Genomic DNA, 21,495 nt, shown 5'->3' with positions numbered 1-21,495 from the left:
ATGATACAAAATTGACAGGACGTTCATAAATATCTGGAGACACGGTAGTGTCTCGGCGCTAAGCCAAGCGCAGTAAAATTAACTTGATGAAATATTATTTTGTCTTTAATTGAAAAATACTAATTCATATTTTACATATTAATTTACTATATGTGTATGTTGTATAATGAATGTCGCGTTCGTCGTACATTCAGGGGACAATTAAAATAGTATTACAAACTTAAATTCTTCAAAAGAAGCTGTTCTCGTAAAAGACTATTATGTACACCTGCCATTTTTTGTCGTAACACACAAAGATGCCATTTTATCGGTCAGAGAAAAATATTAGGAAAAAAATGAGAGAGGGAATATTGGGAGATCTCGCTCCAAGATTGGCATCTGGTGTATCATTTAGTCGAGCGAACGACAGGATGTCTAATTTATACTCTTCATATCTTCGCGTCTCGATTAATCACGGGAATCATCTTTCAGATTCTCGGATGAGTGCTTGGTTTCTGATTTGCGGGGTCCAGGATGCCGGCGTTATCCTTTATTCTTAGGCGATTATCTGACCTGGACGTCGTGCTGGTATCCTGCGTCGGGGTGCCAAGAGGCCACTTAGACCGCGTGTTTCTTCGTGCTTTGTGCTGGCCGCCGTGCTGGTCTCGGCGAGGACCGCCTCGGTTGGCTCGGCTTCGCTGGAAGTGGTCTCCTCCTCAGATTCGGTCTCCTCTTGGCTCGATTGGACAGCCGGAGTCTCGGTTGCCTTACGTCGCGGTAACAGCGGCGATCTTCTGATCGCCGGCGCTGGTGATTTTGTCGTGGTCTTCGGTTGCACTTGCAGTCGATTGCGGTTGCGAAGTTTGTTCAGAGGGTTCGCTGTGGTAGTTTTTGACGGTGGGCTGGCTTCTGCCGGTGTCTGAGAAACAGGAAACAATTTAGTTGAATAGTTTAAGTGAGATTTAGTCGTAACTTCTCGGAATTTGATGTTTTATCGAAGCGTGGCTAAAATGTAACGTAGATAACACAATATTCTATGAACATTCTTGTAAAATAAAAATCTTTTTAATTTAGAATACTTTAATCAATTATTCTATAAATACATGAATTCTGTTTAGATATATATATATATATAACAAAAAGAACATTCATAGAATGTTCTTTAAAATATTCGTAGAGAATAAAAATACATAGAATATTCTATAAAATGTACAAAATATTTTACATATGTATGTTCATACATTTATAACTGTGCCATTTGGATATACTATGAACATACCATAAATATTTGATAGTGTTTTTAGTACATTCATAGAATACATGAATATTCTTAATATCTATAGAAAATTCATAGAATGTTTGTCGTGTACTATCTGGAGGAACTTATGAATTCTGCATTACTAAAATTTTTTAAATAAGTATTATATATAATAAGTTATAATCAAAGAAAATATTTTAAGAGTAAATAAGTATTTCTTAGATACAATAATACTTTCAAAAATAAATTATAGAAAATATACAAAAGATAGTTTTCGAAATTAGTTATTTATCATAATAAAGCCTTCATTCTTTGCTATTTTCATTCTCTTTCTCTCTCTTTTTTTTCCTCTCGGATTCTGTTTCCTGATCTTTCATTCTTATCAGTGCTCAGCTTTCGTAACTGATGACGACTGCAAAGTTGTAAAATCGAAAGGTGAAAAGCGATCCCGAGCCATCTCCCATCTCGTCGATGACATTTCGAAAGGCCATCCAGTGAAAGTAAACTCAAAGAGAGAACTTTATCGATTGACATCACGGCGTCCTCGTACCTAATCTTGCAAAGTATGCAGTTATCTCGCGACGATATATATACAAGTATATGTATATTTGAGACAGAATTGTAGATCTGACCTTACCTTTGGCACGCGGAATAGCTAGTAAATCGAAAGAAAGAGATATCTGCATAATTATATGGATTGCTCAGTAACAGACACATTTGAATAGTGGTGTTTATAACCCAATCAAGATACTTAAAAATATTTTTAAAATTATTTAAAAATATTTATTTTTAATTATTTAAAAATATTTTAAAGAAAACAAAAATTATATTTATATAAAATTTGTCTTTTAGTTTCTTTAGTTTTGTCTATAGATTTAAAAATGAATCTTAAAAATAATCATCAGGTATCGGATTGTTTGCTGATTGCTTATATTTATAAATAATATGTTTTATGAAAGAAATACTCATAAAAATAAATCACATTCTTTAAATTTTGGAATATATTGAAAAAAATTTTTTAATATAAAATAGAAAGAGTAAGAGAGAGAGAGAGAGAGAGAGAGAGAGAAATGCAAATGTATAAAATTAGGTATCAACCTCATGAGTTTCCTCTTCTGTTCCTTCTCCAGCCGGTTCCTCAATAGGGCCTTCAGAAGCTTCCGGCACAAGCGTTGTAGTCGTCGGCTGTCCCGGTTTCTGTCTCAAATTGACTCTACCACCACCTGGTCTGATGGCCGGTCTAATTGCAGGCGCGCCAGGAAGTCTCGTGCGAACGGCGGATTTTGACGTTGCGCTTTCCGGCGCGGTTTGGGCGACACTCTGACCGGTTTCAGAATGCGCTGTTCCCTCCTGGGGTTCTTCGCTTCCCGGTGAGGCTGTAGTCGGTCGTCCGCGTCTCCGGTTGATGTTTACTTTGTTGAAGGTAGGTCGTGACGCTGCTGCCGTTGCTGGCGCCGTTGCACCGTTCGATGGCGCCGATGTCGTCGTGGAGACGGCGATTCTGCCACCGGCTGGTGCACGGAATCTGCCGCGACCGGCTGGTGGTTTCTCTGCGTTTGCTGAGCTGGCGGTCTCTTTCTGTACAGTGTCTTCCTCGATCGGTTTATGATTACCGCCCGGTCGAGGTCGCTTAAACCCACTACCACCATTTGAGCCATTGCTGCCAAAACGTGTTCGGGGTTTTTGGGTCGACTCTGCGGGTGCTTCGGTTGTGCTAGTGCTGCCGTTAGATTTGAATCTGGAGGAAATTTTGTATTAATAATATAATTTTATAATACAATTCGTACTAAAATTAAAATATATTTGTAATAATAGTAATATAATTTTGATGAAAAATGCTATTGTACATTTATACTGCATTTTAATTTTATAACAAAGACTTTTATAAGTGAAATTTATGAGTGAGCATTTTTAGAGCAAAGGAATATTGATGAAAACAAAATTAAAAAGAATTACATCAAATAAGCAAAAAACAGCTAATAGATTAGATCTTAATGCCTAATATTTATATTCAAATTTTAAATACATCAGTTACGTAAACTGCGCATCGATGACTATTGGACTTGAATTATAAATTTAAATTGAAGCAATAATATATATCACAAATTAAATTTTTTTTTATCATCAATTTAATAAGATGCTAATAAGTATTTTAAAACACTTCAAATAACTCATTGCGAAAAATATTACGCCAGCTAGGATTTGAACTTGAAATCTTCCGACTATTTCGTGCGTGCCAAATCGACCACTGAGGCATGTAATAATATTAGAAAGGATTAATCGTAATAAAAATTTACCGGTTTCTCGAGATAGCTGGGCCGCCAATTCCAGGTCGTCGGAATTTCCCTCTTCCTGCGGGAGCTTGAGTGGTGGTAGTCGGTGGTTCCGTGGTTGTTGTCGTTGTGGTTGTCGGTTCAGTGGTCGTCGTCGTCGTCGTTGTTGTCGTCGTTGTGCTAGAGGACTCATTAACAATCGTAGAGTCGGCCAGTTCCGCTGGTGTTGTTAAGTCGGTCGTGATCTCATCGTTGGATAACGTCGTGCTGTCTTCAACTGATTCGCTAGCATCGCTACTAGTCGCGTCTATCAGATTGCTTTGTCCTTGTTGCAGGAAGGCGTAAAGATCCAGAGCAACCTTGTCCATAACCGACGGATATTCCGTCGTTGGATTATCTGTAGAATCAGCAGTGACGCTAGGATAGACCGGCGAAGCTTCCGTCTCGCTAGACTCTTGCGTTTTGTCCTCCAAAGGTACGCGTTTGTTGCCTGATCTTTCCGGTGCGGCATTTTCCTCCTCATCGTTTTCTTCGTTGAAATGATGTATCGGTTGACCTCTGCTCAGTTCGACTCCAGTCTGAAGATTAATTTATTCGTGTTTAATTTTTTATTTTATTACTTCGTAATATCTTCGTCACCTGGAAACATTTTTAGTTGTAATAAAATTACCTAGCAAACATCAACTAACAGTAACATAATTTCTCACTCAACAATATAACACGTTATATTAGTGTTATTGTTAAGTGAGAAATTATAACCAATAGTTGTTACTAAAACTAAAACTGTATATTAGAAAACATAATATATGTTAATTGATGTATGCTGGGTAATTAACAACTCCTGTAATAAAATATTTACAATTCTAATTAGGCATTAAAATGCATTTGATCACAAAGTGCTATCTGATATTTATTTCAAATTTAGATTAGTTTTTTCGCAGATTATATTTTATTTAAACGTTAATATTTCCATTTTTATTATCAATGTACTTATATTAGAATATCTTGTTTAATGAATGCTCTTTAGATTAGAATGCAAATTTATATTATATTTGAATATTTTTTTTAACAAAACAACTTATTTTAGTACAGTTAGAATAATTACTTCAGTCGATGCTGTAGTGCCCAGGCGTCTTCTAGGTGTCGGTGTGTCGTCAATATCTTCTTCGACAGGAGCGGGTTCTTGAACCTTTTGTGATTTTCCGCGGTTTCTGATCAAAGATTTATCTTCATTATCCTCATTAGGAGTAACACCTAAGAATCTGACAGGTCCTTTCGGCAAGGTTTGCGGAAACTCGGGACCCTCTTGATGAGTTCGGAAGCTGCTAGAATCAACCAGATCCAGATTCGGTCGCGGTCGGTTACTACGAACTCGCGAAGGTTCCGTTGTGCCTGTATTGTGATTCGATCGCGATCTGTAACAATTAACCATATAATTACTTAGGGTGCATTCCATTTGACATTCGTAACGCTCATGGAATCGTTTCATCCTTGTTTCAAATATTAAACAAGGAGAAATAATGTTCGAGCGTTGTGAAATGCAACCTTAGAAAAAATATTGCATTTTTAAAAATTGTCGATGTATTATTAAGAACATTTATATAATTGTGAATTTATAGAATTTATTAAATTTTTGTCACACAATTGTGGTAGATACCTTGGTGGAAAACGAGTGTTCGCAGGTAGTCTTTCCTCGGAAATATCTTCAGTTTCAACTAATTGTCTACCTCGATTACCGTTTCTATTTGGTATGACCTCGTTGTTGCTAGGCTCCACGGTGCTCGACCTCTCCACGGTACTGTACTTGCTTCTGTTGTTGGTGGTGCTTACTCTCCTGGGCGCCGAGGTTGTTCTGGAAGGAATGTCGTAAGAATTCGTCACAGGTGAACCCGCCGTACCTGCTTTGTTTTCATCCTCCTCGTCGTAGTAATAATACACATACTCATATTCGTAATCCTTCCCGTTCGGTCCTTTCTTCACCTATTAGATGTAAAAAGAAGCAAATTGTCATTTGATCAAAAATATAATTTTTTTGAAGGGAGAATATAAAATTAAACTACATATACAACGTACTTCTTGAATCGGTCGTCATTTTACGTGTGCTTTCTTCTTTATGTAATTTCGACGACTACTATTTCTGTGTATGTATGTTTCTATTATATGTAGGTATATGTTTGTTATATATGCTCTATTGCTTTATCATGACGACAGATTCATAACTTATGTTGTATTTTAAATCATTTTGGGATCCAATAATTAATATGATATATAATGGTATATGGATGAATTCATCATTTTATATACTATAAATATGGAAAGAAAAATATATGAATGTATAATCAATTTATTAATTTTACATATACCTGAATACGAGAATTCGTACCAGCCGGTACCAAACTCACGTCACCCAGATCTCCGAAATTTGCGTCCGAAAAACGTGCATAACCATCTTTGCTATCCTCGCGAATAATGTTTACAGGAACGAAATCAAAGAGGTTGTCTTTGCTATGTGCTTCACGTGGAGTTGTTAGAATGGGTAACATAGTTGTTGGATATTCCGCGCTAAAGATATGCAAATAATATTTATACGTAGTTATTAGAAAAAAAAATAATTTTTCTGTATTTATATTAAGTATGAAAATAATTACACTGAGAGAGAGAGAGAGAGAGAGAGAGAGAGAGAGAGAGAGAGAGAGAGAATATTGTTTATTAAAAACAGACAAAATTGTTATTCTTTTAAATAAAGGAAGTAAATTAGAATATTTCATTTTTTCTTAGATATTTAGATGTTGAAAAGAGTATGAAAAGTTTATTTCATCGCATTTCATTTATAGACAGATTTACGAACAAGCGAGTTATACAAAATATAATTATAAAAAAATATTTTACCTGACGTAGACTCCCGGAATGACCTCATCCTGTTCAGTCGGTCGCGGCCTTTTAGAATCAATTTTCTGTATTCTGCCTTCCTGCAGAACCTTGCCACTGTCGCTAAAATTTTCAAGCTCAATTCGTGTTTGTCTTTTAGCATTGAGACTTTCCAAGTCCTCTTCGGACAAATCTAAACGTCTGGCAGGTTCGAGGGTAGCCACTTTTTTTTCAATATTTTCGAACTTCTGAGCGACTTTTTTTGCTTGCTTATTGTCTTTAAATGTGACTCTTTTTTCGTCGATGTATTCGTCATCGTCGTCCAATGGTTTCGCTACGTTTTCTGGCAACTTGTGCGATGTCACAAAATCTGAAAATTCATCATAATTTTTCAATTCAATTTCATTCAATTGCTAAAAATTCTAAAAATTTGATAAAATAATTGTTAGTGGACTGTCACAAGTTTGAAAGATCTGTATATAATGATTTAGTTAAAACAAGAATCCATTGCCATCCAAGAATCTTGTTTTACCTATTCAATATTATATTAATTAAGGCTGTTTGGCTGATCTCAACTAAAAAATATCGAAAAAGTCAATATCAGTCAATAAATTTTGTCGTAAATACGTCCTGAAAACAACTCTAAAAAATAAAGCAACAAATTTGGATTTTAGTAATAGAACAACCTATGCTTTTATATTTTTGATAATGCTTTGAGTTGTAACATACTTCCTTAAATTAACTTAGCTTGCAATTGATTGAAATTGTGAGTTGATACGCTGTTTCTAAATTTTTGTTTAAATGATGTGCAATCTACCTTCAATCGCGATGGCTCGCGGTGGCTGATATGTCGTTGCTGCAACATTTTTTCGAGTCAAATTATCATTGGATATCTGCACGATATCCGATGAACTGTCAGCTAGCGTGCCCGCAATGACACCGCATATTCTGCAAATTTTAATACAAAAAGAAAAGACGCATTAATAAATCTAATATAATTATTTTTCAATTGTCGTAAGGAAAGTTCAAACTACTTAATGGTTAATTTCTACGATCCACATTGTACAAAGGTCCATATTATACAAATCGCGCGATGTATGATTAACATAAAGAGAGTAAGAAAGAAAGTTATTGTATCATAATTTAATATAACGACGCATCATCAGCGAAAGTGATAAGGCGCGTGTGAGATGCAAGCAGACAAAGTGTAAACGATGGCGGAATGTGTATAGCTAATGCAAGACTTGATTGGTGGTGAAAGTTCACATCTGGTCATCGAATTGCAAGCTGCATCCGACGCTCGTCCGGTTCTCTGGTAATTCGATTTTTTACACCCGTTGCGCGAAAATTAAAGTTTACTAATAACGTTAAATCGGATTGAAATTCGCAGGAATATTTTAGCCAAGAATTTTGTAACTTAAATTAAAGAAAGTAACTTATTTCTACTTTGTAAAAAAATTCATTTTGCTGAAAATAATTCACAGAAGGGAATATAATTATTCCAATATTCGAAATAATTTTATTATAATTTAATTCCTTATTTGAAAACAATATTAAAATCGACTAATGGTGAGTCTCTAGATATGACCTTGTCCTATTTTTCTAAAGGTTTTCCAAATTGGTCATTACGCATGAAAGCTTTCACAGTTGTTGAACTGTGTTAATATTAACGTCGTTAACATTTATCTAAAACGTCGTTAATATTTGTCATTTATATTTTTACTACAGTAGCACGTAACAGCAATAAAATCTTTAAAATAATTTCATCATTTTTCGAATCATTAGAAAAAATTTTCAAAAAATAGAGAGCCTTAAACGAAGCTGAAGAAAGAATAGCGAGACAATGAGAATCTTGAATTTATAGCATTGCATTCACAAGGACGATCGGTTACTTTGAATTTCTTTTATGAGCGAAGGATAGCCGCTTCTGAAATTAACACGAATATCTAACTTTTTTCCCCTCAATAAAATGTGATAGGCGAGGGCATTATGTGGTCACAAAATTGTTACTTTAAAGCTCGATCTACAATTGCGTAAACATAGTTGTAAGTGGTTGTAGTTATAAAAATTGACCAATCACAATTGAGTACGAGGAGAATCCAACTGTGATCGATGAATTCTTACAATTACAACCACTTACAACTACGTTTACGCAATTGTAGATCAGGCTCAAAAGATGATTTTTTCTAAGTCAATACTACATGCGTATCTTTAATGCAGTGTGTGTTAGGGTAATATTTAAACATTTTATAGTAATATTATATATAATATTATACATATAATTTAAATATTACAGCGTTTTAACATAATAGGTTTTGTATCGTCAGTTACAATTTACCTTATTATTTGCAATATTATTATTTATAAATATGTTTAAAAATTTAAAACTTATTTTTGTAACATATGACAGTTTTACTGTATGTAATTATTTTCAATTAACTATTAATTTTTTAAGTTGAAGAAAATATTTTATTTTTATCACGTTAATATAAGCGCATCAATGTTCACTATTTGTAATAAATTTATTGTTTTATGAGGAGAAATAAGCCTATGACATTTATAACAGGAAATCGATGTTAAATATGTACCGTTCCGTTTGAGCGATCTTCCGGATACAGAAATAATTCACATCTATAATAGATTAGAAAATAAAGTAGAACAAATTATATGACACGTTCTTTCCCTTCTATGCGATCGAGTCAGATATAGAATGATAAATAACTGTATTTGAATAGAATTATAAGTCTGTTTATAGTTTTTCCAATTGCTTGGTAGTAGTTTTCTGATTTAGAATTTTTTCTGCAATAATTCAAAATTTCTGCTTCCCACTCCATTTGTCTAATTTAAAAAAGATTATTTGATGAATAATAAGTGATGTAAATTTGGATATATATATATAGACGAAAGTTGCCGATATTGACATGTAGGTAAGTCTCTTAAAGAGAGACAATACCCTTTTATTTTTCAAAAACTATTATACTTTATTAATACTGATAAAATGATTTGTTTAGATGATTAAAGAAGTAAGAACTCATTATATTAATATATTTGTTCTACATATAATCAGTTAAAAATGAATTTTACAGATACAAAAATAACATTCTTTTTTTACAAGTTGCAATTTAAATAATAGTGGTTATTATTGATAATGTTACATTATTTTATGTTTGTAATTAGTTCAGTGTTTCTTAAATCAACTCTATTTAAATTTTTTTCTTATTTCTTTTATAATACGGCTTTACACAGCGTAAACCGGCACACTATGCACAAATTAAGAATTCTGAAACTTTGTGTCAGCAATAAATTATATTTAATTAGATTTAATTACTTAATATCCAATTTTTAGAATTAGATAATTTAAAATTAGATAATTTAATATTGATTGTAGTAGTATCTCAAAAATTTTTAACTTTAAACATTTATAATTTGTCAATACGTTAGCCACTATGCTAGAACAAGATCTTCAAATAATTAAATTGTTACATGTTTATGCGTATATTTTTGGGTCTCTATAGATTTAGAAAAGATCAATTCTTTATATAAACAAGGAAAATATTTGGAAGCTTGTTTTAATTTTATTTTTAAAATCATCTTTTTCATTATGAAATAAAAGAATTTGTGGGTTTTATTTTTATATGTTTGTACAAAATTCTAACATCTTATATTTTCGATTAAAATTTTTGTGAGATGTAAAAAGTTTAAGTAAAAACGTAAGCAAAATATTTTAAATTTGATAATTAAGAGATCAAGGAACATAACGGCGCATCCCGTTTATCTTGTTAGATCGAAAATGGAAGTTTAATACAAGAATTTATCGCGAAATCGTATGGAGAAAGCGGTCTCGCTTACAAGCGTATCTGCATAAATATACTGCGTACGTAGGTATCTCCAGTGGCACGAGACACTGGCATTACGTAAGTCACAATATTACGGCAAAAGCCTATTACAGCCTGTAAATGTTTTTCATGCCTACGAAATACAGTTCTCTACGCATAAATTTGCTGAAAGTTAATGGGAAAAAAAATGCAAAATTCAGAATATCTAGAATTTCTATTAATTTCCTTCTCACTTTTTCTTATCTAGCAGCATAAATTATAAAAGATATATGTCATGTAAAATATATGTAACAATTTAATTATTCAAAAATTTAATAACATAATACTTATACGTTTCCCAACCGAATTCAGAATAAGATTTTTTTTATAATATTAGATTGGAATATTTGCACTTATTGCAAATAGTAGGGTAAAGCGAGGTATAATTTGGATTAAGTTAATAGGAATTTTAATTGTATAAAAGATTGAAGTGCATAGTGTATTCAATTAAACATACAAAACATGCACTATTGCACCAATCTTATACAATTTGAAAATTTCTGTTAACCTTCACATTATCCTACTTTACTCTATCATAAAATCGAATGATGAATAATTAAGCATTTATAACACATTAGTTTATTAACATAAACTTTCTTTCGCGTGTCAGTAATTCTATATCTGACGTTTAAAATCGTATATATAATTTAGTATGCAAAAGAATGATAATTTTATTTAAAATTCCACATAATTTTATTTCTGAAGTAATGTATTATAGAATATTAACAATATTTTATTCATACGTATTATATATATAATATTATATTTCACAGAGAGAGAGAAAGAGAGAAATAATTTTCTTTAATAATGCAATTTTATTAATAGTAATAGGTACCATGAAATCAAGATCATGCATCTAATGATGTGCTTTATCGAGTAAAGCGTTGTAAATTCGTATATTTGCGACGCTTTCGCCAAACATAACAGTAATATCCTAGCTTGTGTTGGTTTATGTACGTTTCCTCAACATATCTAATGTTTTGTAATCGTTTAGAAAATTTTTATAAAACATGTGCTATTTAGGATGAACTCAAAATCCATTGTAATCATTTGATTATTACTTGCTTGTGTTACTTCGTAATGATTCTCTCATTTACAAGGGAGTACAATCAACTGATCTCCGATTTTAATAAGCTTGAATATAGTGCTAAAATATAGACAAAAATAAGAGATACATTTTTTTATACGTAAGACTGAGCATATATAAAAAACGTATTTCTTATTTTTGTTGTTCTTATGGTTGTTTCTGAGATTATTATCTAAGATGTTTCTAGCAAGATCTTAGGTAATAATAAAATACTTGAAACGCACGTAGAATGTCAGATTTACTTTGCTCTTCAGTATATATTTTTCGTTAAATGTACTAAAATAAATAATTATTTGGTACGAAAAATATATAAGCAGATAGAAAATAAGTAGCCAGTAACTAGATTTTATATTATAGGAATTTATAGGCGATACTTATTTATTTTCTACATGAATATATATATATATACATATATGTATAAATAAATTTATATAAATATTTCTTATTTATATATTATTACACATATATATATTTGTTATTAATATTATTACATTTATTTCAATTATTTATACATGATTGAACATCATAAGTTATGATCCAGTTGGATTAATTCCTTTCTTTGATCGACAGTTTAAAATTGAGGGCACGTCTGGAAGTTTCTCCCAAATAAATTATATATACATACATACACATTCTCCTGAATGAAACTGTAAGTAATTGGCGTATCTAAAAGAGTGAGTCGCTGATTGCGCGCACCTTTCGCTACGATAATTCTCGTAATTCAGAAGCGTAATATCTCTTGTGCCTATGAAAAACTGCTTTCCTTCATCGATATAATCATTTATAATCATTAATCGTGATTTTTTATGAGTCGCTTAAACAAGAATTTTTTCAATATTCACAAAAGCTGCAGTTTAATTGATGTAGATTAATGAGAATTTTATAAATATTTCATATATATCATATAATTTTCTTGATATATTAGCATATTTTAATTACTGTCCTTGAAAAAACCTTGAATAATCATTAATATTTAAAAAATCTAAATAAAATAGCATTAAAATTGTTCGTTAAATAGATTTTGTTTCATTGTTTGTTTTCGTTTGAAGCAAAAGTTGCATAACTTTTTTATAATGTGCAGAGGTGTATGTACATATTTATATGTATATATATATATATATACACACACACATATATACCACAAAAATTAAATGGAAAAGTGAACATAAAATATTCAATGATATTTATATAAAAATAATACTTAAACAGGAAGTAATTTAGAAGTGCAGTGCATAGCGTGATTATAAAGATACGCATGAAGTGTTGACTGAAATTTAATTATCATTTTCAATGAATATAGAAAGGAATTTTGATAGAGAAATTCAGATTCAAACAAACAAACTGTGTCGAATCTATAATTCTACATTATTATTCATGGGTAATCAACATTAGATAATTAACGTTTTCGTAACTTCCTGAATTCTTAATATATTAGAAACTTTTAATATTTAAAATGTTTTTAATAATTAAGAACAGTATTATGTATTTTATATAACGTTCATTTACGCGTCTCTTTTAAATATTTTTTAATATAATGCATCCATGATATTATTTATCATTGGATACATAAAATCTTAAAATTTTTATGAGTTAAATAGTTCTTGTATTACTAATTGAATTACTCATTTTAGAAAAAATGTTATTTTAGATATTAATATCAAAACACAGTACGAAAATAGATTTTTCTATACCTTGCTATTTTTTTATGCAGACTTGCATTTGCTTATATAGAAAATATGTACATTATATGTATACATGCAATGTTCTTGACATTATCAGATCATTTTCTCATTTCTTAGAAAAAATAAGTTTCTGCCGTTTTTTTTTCTATAAAGTATCTAATTCAATTAAGCTTAAATTTCTCACAACTAAGATTTGATTTGAATTAAAATTTTCACAAAGATCTAACTCTCACACGCTTCAACACTGAGATCGCTCTCTCAGATAAAAGAGAGATGCGAAGGACTGTAGTTGACTGATTTCTTAAGTACTCACAGGAGCACGCTTCTTAGCCACATGTCTGCACTGCACACAATTTTCTTCCTCGTCTTGCTCTCCTTTCCTTCTTCCGCTTCTATCGTGATATGTGAACAGCTGCTTCAGATTAACGAAACTTCTCGATATCAGTATATACCCGATGTATTTCGGCACTTTCGAGAATATCGATATATTCTCTTTCTGCTAATACTATTGATGTTCTATATATGTGTATATATCGTCACCGGACACTCGCGATCATCTCTGTCCTTTTGTCGATCGATCACGACCGGCACTCGTCTTCCAGCTGCACGTAAAGAGATCTTATCGTTGATATGTCCACTGGGTTCTCCAGGACGTGCGCCTCGGCCGACGTGACCTCCGTCCAGCTTCGTGACGTGACTTCGCCGACGAGGCGCGAAACGAATGAACGAATGGCAAAACGAACGCGCACCGATAGACGGAGAAAAAGAAAGATCAAGTGAGAGTATGCATGCGTGTGCGTGTGTGTGAGAGAGACGGAGAGTGAGGGAGACAGGGAGAGGGAGAGAGAGAGGAGAAAAAAAAAGAAAAGATAAAAAAAAGTGGAAAAAGGGGCACTAAGTAAAAGTAAGAGGTAGCCGAAGGACGTGGTGAGGGTATGAGAACAGTGGCGAATGCAGGCCTCTACTTATACCGCCACCCACCACGGCCACCCGGAGTGCACCCCACCAACCCGTGAAAAGTGGACACCACGTAGTCGAACTCGACTCGACTCGGCTTGGTACATTCGATCTACACACCGGGGGCCACAGGAGACCCGGGAGATCCTGACTGACTGCGTGCACGTTCGCCTGGCGGCATATAACTCAGTCCAACCACCTGACTTCTCACGACGTCCGATTCGACTTTGCGAAGGACTACTTAAGTTCCTACTTAAGTGTATTGAGTAGCCTCGTTTTCTCCGTCTTTTCGTTATTGTCTCTTGTTTGCACTGGGAATCGAAAGCAACGTGCGATTATAAAGCTATCTATACAGTACAGAACATTCTAGCGATGTAGCAGCAACATTGCAACGTTCCAGCGATATTGCAATGACATTGCAACGTTGCTGCAATATCGTTGAAATGCTCTGTGCTGTATGGGTAAAGATATACGGAAAAATAACATACGAAATAATATCTTGTTTGAGAAAGTGATTTAAACAAGTCTCAGACGTAATATTTGCTGGACTTTCGATGCTTGTTGATTGCTTCCCGTTGCTATTAAATGATTCTAAAATTTCTCCTCATCGTAGTGTAAAATTTACACTGCTGATGCAATTTCGCTCATCCGGCAGATATCTTCGTCCCCTCTCTTTTTAAATCTCTGCTTCTCTTTTTACGGATGGAGGCTCCAGTTACGCGGGGAGGGATCTCACGAGGATTTCGAGGAGGTCTCGATTAGCACGGATGCTTTCGTAATATGCAATTTCGCCTGAATCACTCCAACATCGAAAAGGCGGTTCTTGCATTAGAAATGCGGAGCCGATCACGTTAAAGAGATTCTCGTAGAACGGTGACAAAATAAGAAAAGGGGCACGAGACCATGAAATGTAAGAATCGCTCTTTGACGAGTTGGTCTCTTCCCCGCGACAACCAGCGAAGCGTAGTTCCGCCGCAGATACTAAGAGCGAAACGTGCTTGAAAGGATCGATAATCTTTATTGGGGCCATTGCATAAGCTGCTGCAGCATCTTTACTTCCTCCTACACTCAGCAAAGAGATATCTCTTCGCGGATTCTATTTCTTCGCCACGTTCTACTTTTATCGCTATTCTACGAGAGTTGCAAACTTATCTGTAAAATATTAATTTATTTCTTGACATGTGAGTATTTTCTATATTTTCTCAGAAACTTCCCTGTTGAACATTTCCAGTGGATTTTTATGGGAATCCATAGAAAATTATAAACATGAGATATTTAAAATTTATACAGGAATTCATACGATGTATGAAAATCCATATAAAAATCCATACAAGAATCCACATAAGACCTAGATTTTTGGTCCAAATCATCATAGGGAATCATATGGATTTCCTATATGGATTTTCACCTGGTTTTTTTTAATAGAACTCTCTTACCTTATTTGGTTATTTTATTTGAGAAATCAGAACTGTGTCAATTGTATTGCAATGTAGAATAATTTTTACTGAAATATATTGCTTCAATAAGTTCTAAAATTAAAACTTCAGCTAGTATTTAAATCAGTGACGAAACGATTCAAGAAATCTAGTTAACGTCAGGATTTGATTCGTTGAGATTATCACGTGTGATTCATGTAATCGTTGGCGAGAAATCATGCAAGACTTTTCTAACAATAATTTGCAAAGATGATGCTCGCCGATTGTCACCGTAGGTGTCAAGGCCCAGTGAAACCGACAGCCGTATAAATTATCCAGCCCGGAGCGTCGCGCCAAGAACCAGAAGGTAGTTGCGGCGTTAAAGGTCTTTGCGTCTCGTTGCGCAAGAAGAATGTCGATCCATTAGGACCAGACCAGGCCATAATAATCCGCGAATAAGTGGAGAATATCGAACGGTCATATTGACGGTTGTTTTTTGGAGGAAATTTTATTAAGACGTTTAAGGGACGTTAGTCATTAATATTCGAAATCTCCTAAGTACGAGGTGCCGTTACGAAGTTAGCGCGATGGAAGAGTGACAAATAAAAGTAGGGAGGGAATAAAAGTAGAGAGATTTTATTAGATTTCTTAACACATACATATAGCTAAATTTTTAGATATTTCGGCAAAACCATCCTTTCTATCTATATAGTCAATTGGAATCCGTTAACTGTTGCAATGTGATAAATGCGTGACTAAAGTTATACCGTTTCGATGACGACAAAACACATAGAGTTCACAAAATCGCATAGACATAGATCTAAAAATAATTGTGTTGCAGCATCAAAATAATTATGTAGGACGCTCAAATTAATTTTATATAAAATCAAAAGAGCAGCATTGCTTATATTATACTTGACTTTCTTATCATGCTTGAGTAATTATTTTGATGGCTCAATAAAATTATTTGCAGATCTATATCTAGCTAAATTTTTAGATACTTCAGCAAAAAAATTGTTCTTTCTGTGTATGAACTATTTTGTACCCGTATTTATAAAGTGGAAAGAAATAAATTCAAAAGCACGAATTTAAAAGTGAAATTTTACATAAAGGGTATTCATGATGTTGCAATTTGGTAAGTATTGAAAAACAGAAAGATTTTTATTTGAAAATATGAGATTTCAAACAAAAATCTTTCTGCTTCTCAGGTACGCGACTAGTGTGGAGTATAAATTACGAGTCGAATCATTGATCGGATTCTTCAGTCAAGTATTTCAATAACTACTTATACTTGTGGAGATACGTGGACTAGAAACAATGATTCTCCGTAGGCGTATGCATATACACGTTTAAGCAACCGATACATATGTACGAGCATGTATATATGTGTGCGTACGTGCATGTATACGTATATATGTATCTACGAGACTTTCTCTCAGCACAAGGAGAGCACCCGTGCGCGCCCCTCAAATAGGCAGGCACGTGAAACGCAAGAAAACAATGCCTTTTTTGCCGCACTATTACACCGCGAATGGGGTGACATAACGCAGAGTTCAATTGTTGGAACAAACTCTTCGCCACGTAGGCGAACGTAATATTTGAACATTGCATTGTGCATTGAATGGAATGGATCGTCGCGCAGAAAGTCCGTAAAACAATATTCAAATCGCGATATCTCGTCTACTCGTCCGGCAAGAATAGTGAAGCAACTGCGAGTGAGAGAGTAGGAATCCGACTGTGTAGAACATGATCGTTCACTGCCATCAATATAACCGCGGAATATACAATCTTCACCTCTTTTCGCAAGAGGGCTAACCACAGTGCCACGAAAACTCGCCTAAACTCACGGCTCAATTTCTATTTCGTTGTAAGTTACGTTTGCAATAAGAATACAATATCCGAGTTATAACGAATCTTTCGACATTCTGCCCGCAAGATATATTTTTATTTAGCAGAGAATGACAGTTGCTAAAGCAAGAAATAAATTACAATATTGTATCCAATTAACGTAATAATATCTTCGTTCTCGTAGCTTGCTTCGATTATATTTGCAATAAAGTTACTTTTACTTTATAGGATTTTCCTCCAGCTTGGCAAAAAAATAAAAAATAGAGAGACAACATCACGTGGTGTTCCCAAGCGGTCACCCATCCAAGTACTAACCGCGCTCAACGTTGCTTGACTTCAGTGATCAGACGAGAACTGGTAGTTTCAACGTGATTTGGACGTTGTCCGAGTACCTAAGTTATCTAGAAACAGTTTTGTTTGATTTTGTAACTTGTAAGATTTGTTCACGTCGTACGCTCCAACATGCTCCAACATGCATCTACCACACTCCTACTCACTCTAATATGCTTGTTAGAGTGAGTAGGAGCTTTGGTAAGAGCATGTTCCCTAGTAGCACAAAGCATTGGCGCAATATTGGGAAATCAATGTACAGCCAATATTAAACATTGGTTAAGAATTGCACACCCAATATTGGTCCAATATTGTAAGGTAGACGCCTAGTCATATTTAACCAATATTGGTTCAACAATATTGGACCAATATTGGGTACACAATTTTTACCCAACGTTTTAAATTGGCTGTACATTGTTTGTCCAATATTTCGCCAATATTGTAAAGATTGAATCTCTAATATTGGTCCAATATTGATTCAATAGTATTGGCGAAATATTGGAAAAACAATGTATAGTTAATATTGGGTAAAAATTGAATCCTCAATATTGGCCTAATATTGTTGAACCAATGTTCATCTTATATTGTTGAACCAATATTGGCTAAATATGACTAGGCGTCTACTTTACAATATTGGACCAATATTGGGTGTGCAATTCTTACCCAATGTTTAATATTGGTTGTATATTGTTTTCTAATATTTCGTTAATATTGGGAAATAATGTATAGCCAATATTACACATATGTGAAAATTTACTTACCTACGTAGGATTCGAACCTGGGACCTCTGGACTATGAGCCTTCTGCGTTATGTGCTACACCATTTCTTCGATTGATAAATGTATTACTTAATTGTACTGTTATAAACAATCTATCCTCGATGTGTGCCCAATGTAAACCCAATATTAGGTAATGATTTACACGAAATATTGGCTCTACATTAGTATTTATTATATAGTTAATATTGGCATTACATTGGGAAATCTTGGCCAATATATCCCCAATGTAATGCCAATATTGAGTAATGACTGACCTACAACATTGGTTGTACATTGGCATTCATTATATAACCAATATTGTGCAATGATGGACATGCAATATTGGCTCTACATTGGCATTTAATGTTTAACCAATATTGGCGTTACATTGGGAAATATTGGCCAATGTATGCCCAATGTAAAGCCAATATTGGATAATGTTTGATTTGCAATATTGGCTATATATTGGCATTCATTATATAACCAACATTGTGCAATGATGGACATGCAATATTGGCTATACATTGGCATTTAATGTTTAACCAATATTGGCATTACATTGGGAAATATTGGCCAATGTATGCCCAATGTAAATCCAATATTGGATAATGATTGATTTGCAATATTGGCTATACATTGTCATTTATCGTATAACCAATATTGGCATTACATTGGGAAATATTGGCCAATGTATGCCCAATATAACCAATGTTTAGCCAATCTTAGCCAATGTATAGCCAATGTTCTGTGCTACTAGGGTTGGAGCATATTGGAGCGTGCAACGCAAACGAACCTATAATCATCTTTATACTTTTGTTTCTTTAAGTATCAATATAATGAGCAGTGTTATAACATATATAACATTACCCCTACCATAGGTCTTACTCACTCTAACAAGTGTATTGGAGTGAGAAGGAGCTATAGTAGAAGTACATTCCCATATAGAGACGCCAAAAGTTACAACGAAACCAACACTTAGTCAATCCTACGACTATCAACTGACGGCCAAGGTTCTGTCAGCCAGTACTGAGTCATTACTGGCAAACGACTGCCTAAAATGACTGGGCCAGTACCATCTGCCAGTACTGGGCTCAAGTTATCATCTAGTACTTAGTCAGTACCTGAACTAAACACTGGCCCAGTACTGGGCTGATTGTAGAATCCTCTATGGAATTGAACATATTGAAGCATGCGACATGAACAAACCTCATAAGCCACAAAATCGAACAAAACTTTATAAATAATTTAGGCAACCGGGCAACGTCCAAATCACGTTGAAACTACCAGTTCTCGTCTGATCACTGAAGTCAAGCAACGTTGAGCACGGTTAGTACTTGGATGGGTGACCGCTTGGGAACACCGTGTGATGTTGCCTCTCAATTTTTTATTTTTTGCCAATCGCAAAACAAATTCACAAACATTTTGTTCGAAGAAAACGAAATGAATACGTGACAGATGAGAAAATATTTTTTTTTAACTTTTGTTATTATTAAAATTTTTCTCAGTGGTCGATCCTTAAGTATCTCGTCGTATGTTATTCTTTTAATTAAACAAAATAAAAAATAAGACAACATCACATTTATCTATATTTATGCTTAACTTCCATGTTTCGAAGTAATATTCTAGTTTAATAAATAAACTCTGTAGATTTTGTTGTATATTGGAAGGCCAGCTGTCTGCCAAGTACACAATTAGATCGTCTGCGAATGCAATTGCGCGAGGGTTGTTTGGTTGGTTTAAACCAAATAATTTCAATAAGTCGCTCGTATATATGCTAAACAAGATAGGTGAATTAACCATGCCTTGTTGTAATCAGTTATTTGTTTTATATAGGTTATTAGAGTATGAATCTCCACTGGCTACTACGAGTGAGCGTTCAGATATCATGCTCCAGATTATTTTAATGAGCTGATTTGGGAATTTTTTATTTATTAATTTATATAAGAGTCTAGCCATACCGTGTCGAATGCCTTTTCTAGATCTATTAAACATGCACGCATTGCTTATTATTGAGTGCCCAATTGATATCAGAGGTTAGTCTATTTAAAGCATGTATTGTGGAGTGACGGGGTTGAAATCCGAACTGGCACTCGGGAATTATGTCGTTTTCTTTACAGAATCTAGCAATACGATCATTAATAATAATTTCAAATATTTTACTGATGTTGGGTAAAAGGCTTATTGGTCTATAACTCGCTGGTGATTCTATGTCTTTATTTTTCTTTAAAATTGCCACCACTTTGGCTTTTTTCCAGCTATCTGGAAATAAGGAATAATTTAAAAGATTGTTAAAAATTATAGTATAGTTGTAAATTATGTTTGTGTCGTGCACGACTTTTTGAGTTCATCTACGCAACAGTAATAATAAGCTATAAGTATAGCAAATATAACCCCAAACCTGGGTCAGTCTTTTCATTCGCTTTTACAGAGTACATTCCTATATAGCCTTATCTATCGAAACAGATTTAGCCAAGTTACACATTTTGATGGTTAAAATTGAAATGATTGACTCGTTAGATTTCAATCATGTTAAATTCATTCATTTAATACGGTTTTACTTATAAGTCATGCATTTTATGACACATTACAAGTGTGTTATCGAAATTATAAAGTGTGTTACGTAAGTTGCTTTGTTATTCGATCTATTATTCAAGTATGTTCTCAGTACGAACTGAATATTATTCTGTGTCGGAATAACACACGCTGTGTATTATGCACTGAAAAAAAATATAGTCAATTTTAACAAATATTTAGTTCAATACTGCCAACTAAATATTTATTAAATATAAAGATACATTTACGAGGGGCACTACTTATATTTTGAGCCTTGGCAACACTGAGTGTTGTCAGGTGCCATCTGACGTTTCCCCTAGAAAGTTTGACATTTTTGACCATAACCTTCTTCAGAACGTTTTGTTATTTGAGCACGATTTGTATTGTTTACAGTCACTTGAAAATTGTGTCTCAGCGAAAAAATGGAATTAACTCGTGAAAATTTTCGTGCAATGATTTATTATGACTTTCGACGTGGATTATCAAGACAGGAGTGCATCGATCAACTTACTTCCACTTTTGGCGATAAAGCCCCATCCTTTGCCACTATGAAACGCTGGTACAACGAATTTAATCGTGGTCGCCGTTCGCTCACCGACGAAAGTCGTGAAG

The 21,495-nt window shown here is 33.8% G+C and overlaps 1 protein-coding gene and 1 pseudogene across 2 annotated transcripts; both read right to left on the bottom strand.

Moving 5' to 3' along the window:
- Positions 1 to 138: 138 nt before the first annotated feature.
- Positions 139 to 13,843, bottom strand: LOC108721609 (mucin-5AC). 2 transcript variants are annotated; one of them, XM_018446254.1, is made up of 10 exons: positions 13,336 to 13,843; positions 7,196 to 7,326; positions 6,400 to 6,748; positions 5,874 to 6,072; positions 5,453 to 5,490; positions 5,168 to 5,362; positions 4,616 to 4,925; positions 3,535 to 4,088; positions 2,336 to 2,975; positions 139 to 898 (listed from the first exon to the last, which is right to left on the bottom strand). In XM_018446254.1, exons 1-10 carry the CDS (start codon positions 13,356 to 13,358, stop codon positions 536 to 538), a joined length of 2,802 nt encoding a protein of 933 aa, XP_018301756.1. In that variant the 5' UTR covers positions 13,359 to 13,843; the 3' UTR covers positions 139 to 535. The 2 variants fall into 2 exon arrangements, with proteins under 2 accessions (XP_018301756.1, XP_018301755.1); XM_018446253.1 differs by having other exon boundaries at positions 5,168 to 5,490.
- Positions 13,844 to 19,433: 5,590 nt separating this feature from the next.
- On the bottom strand, positions 19,434 to 20,330 carry LOC108721468 (uncharacterized; annotated as a pseudogene).
- Between the last annotated feature and the right edge of the window lie 1,165 nt (positions 20,331 to 21,495).

Source organism: Mycetomoellerius zeteki, unplaced genomic scaffold (assembly GCF_001594055.1).
Source record: "Mycetomoellerius zeteki isolate Tzet28-1 unplaced genomic scaffold, Tzet1.0 scaffold174, whole genome shotgun sequence".
NCBI lineage: Eukaryota > Metazoa > Arthropoda > Insecta > Hymenoptera > Formicidae > Mycetomoellerius > Mycetomoellerius zeteki.
Note: the sequence above shows the minus strand (reverse complement) of the source record. Positions and strands in the feature narration are given on the sequence as shown.

Bases quoted from the DNA above. Each gene is read 5' to 3' on its own strand.
- LOC108721609 (XM_018446253.1), bottom strand. From the start codon at position 13,358: ATGTGGCTAAGAAGCGTGCTCCT. The intron at 4,926-5,167 runs GTATCTACCACA...TAATTGTTACAG, and splicing joins AACACTCGTTTTCCACCAAG to ATCGCGATCGAATCACAATA. The intron at 2,976-3,534 runs GTAAATTTTTAT...AATTTCCTCCAG, and splicing joins CCAGCTATCTCGAGAAACCG to ATTCAAATCTAACGGCAGCA.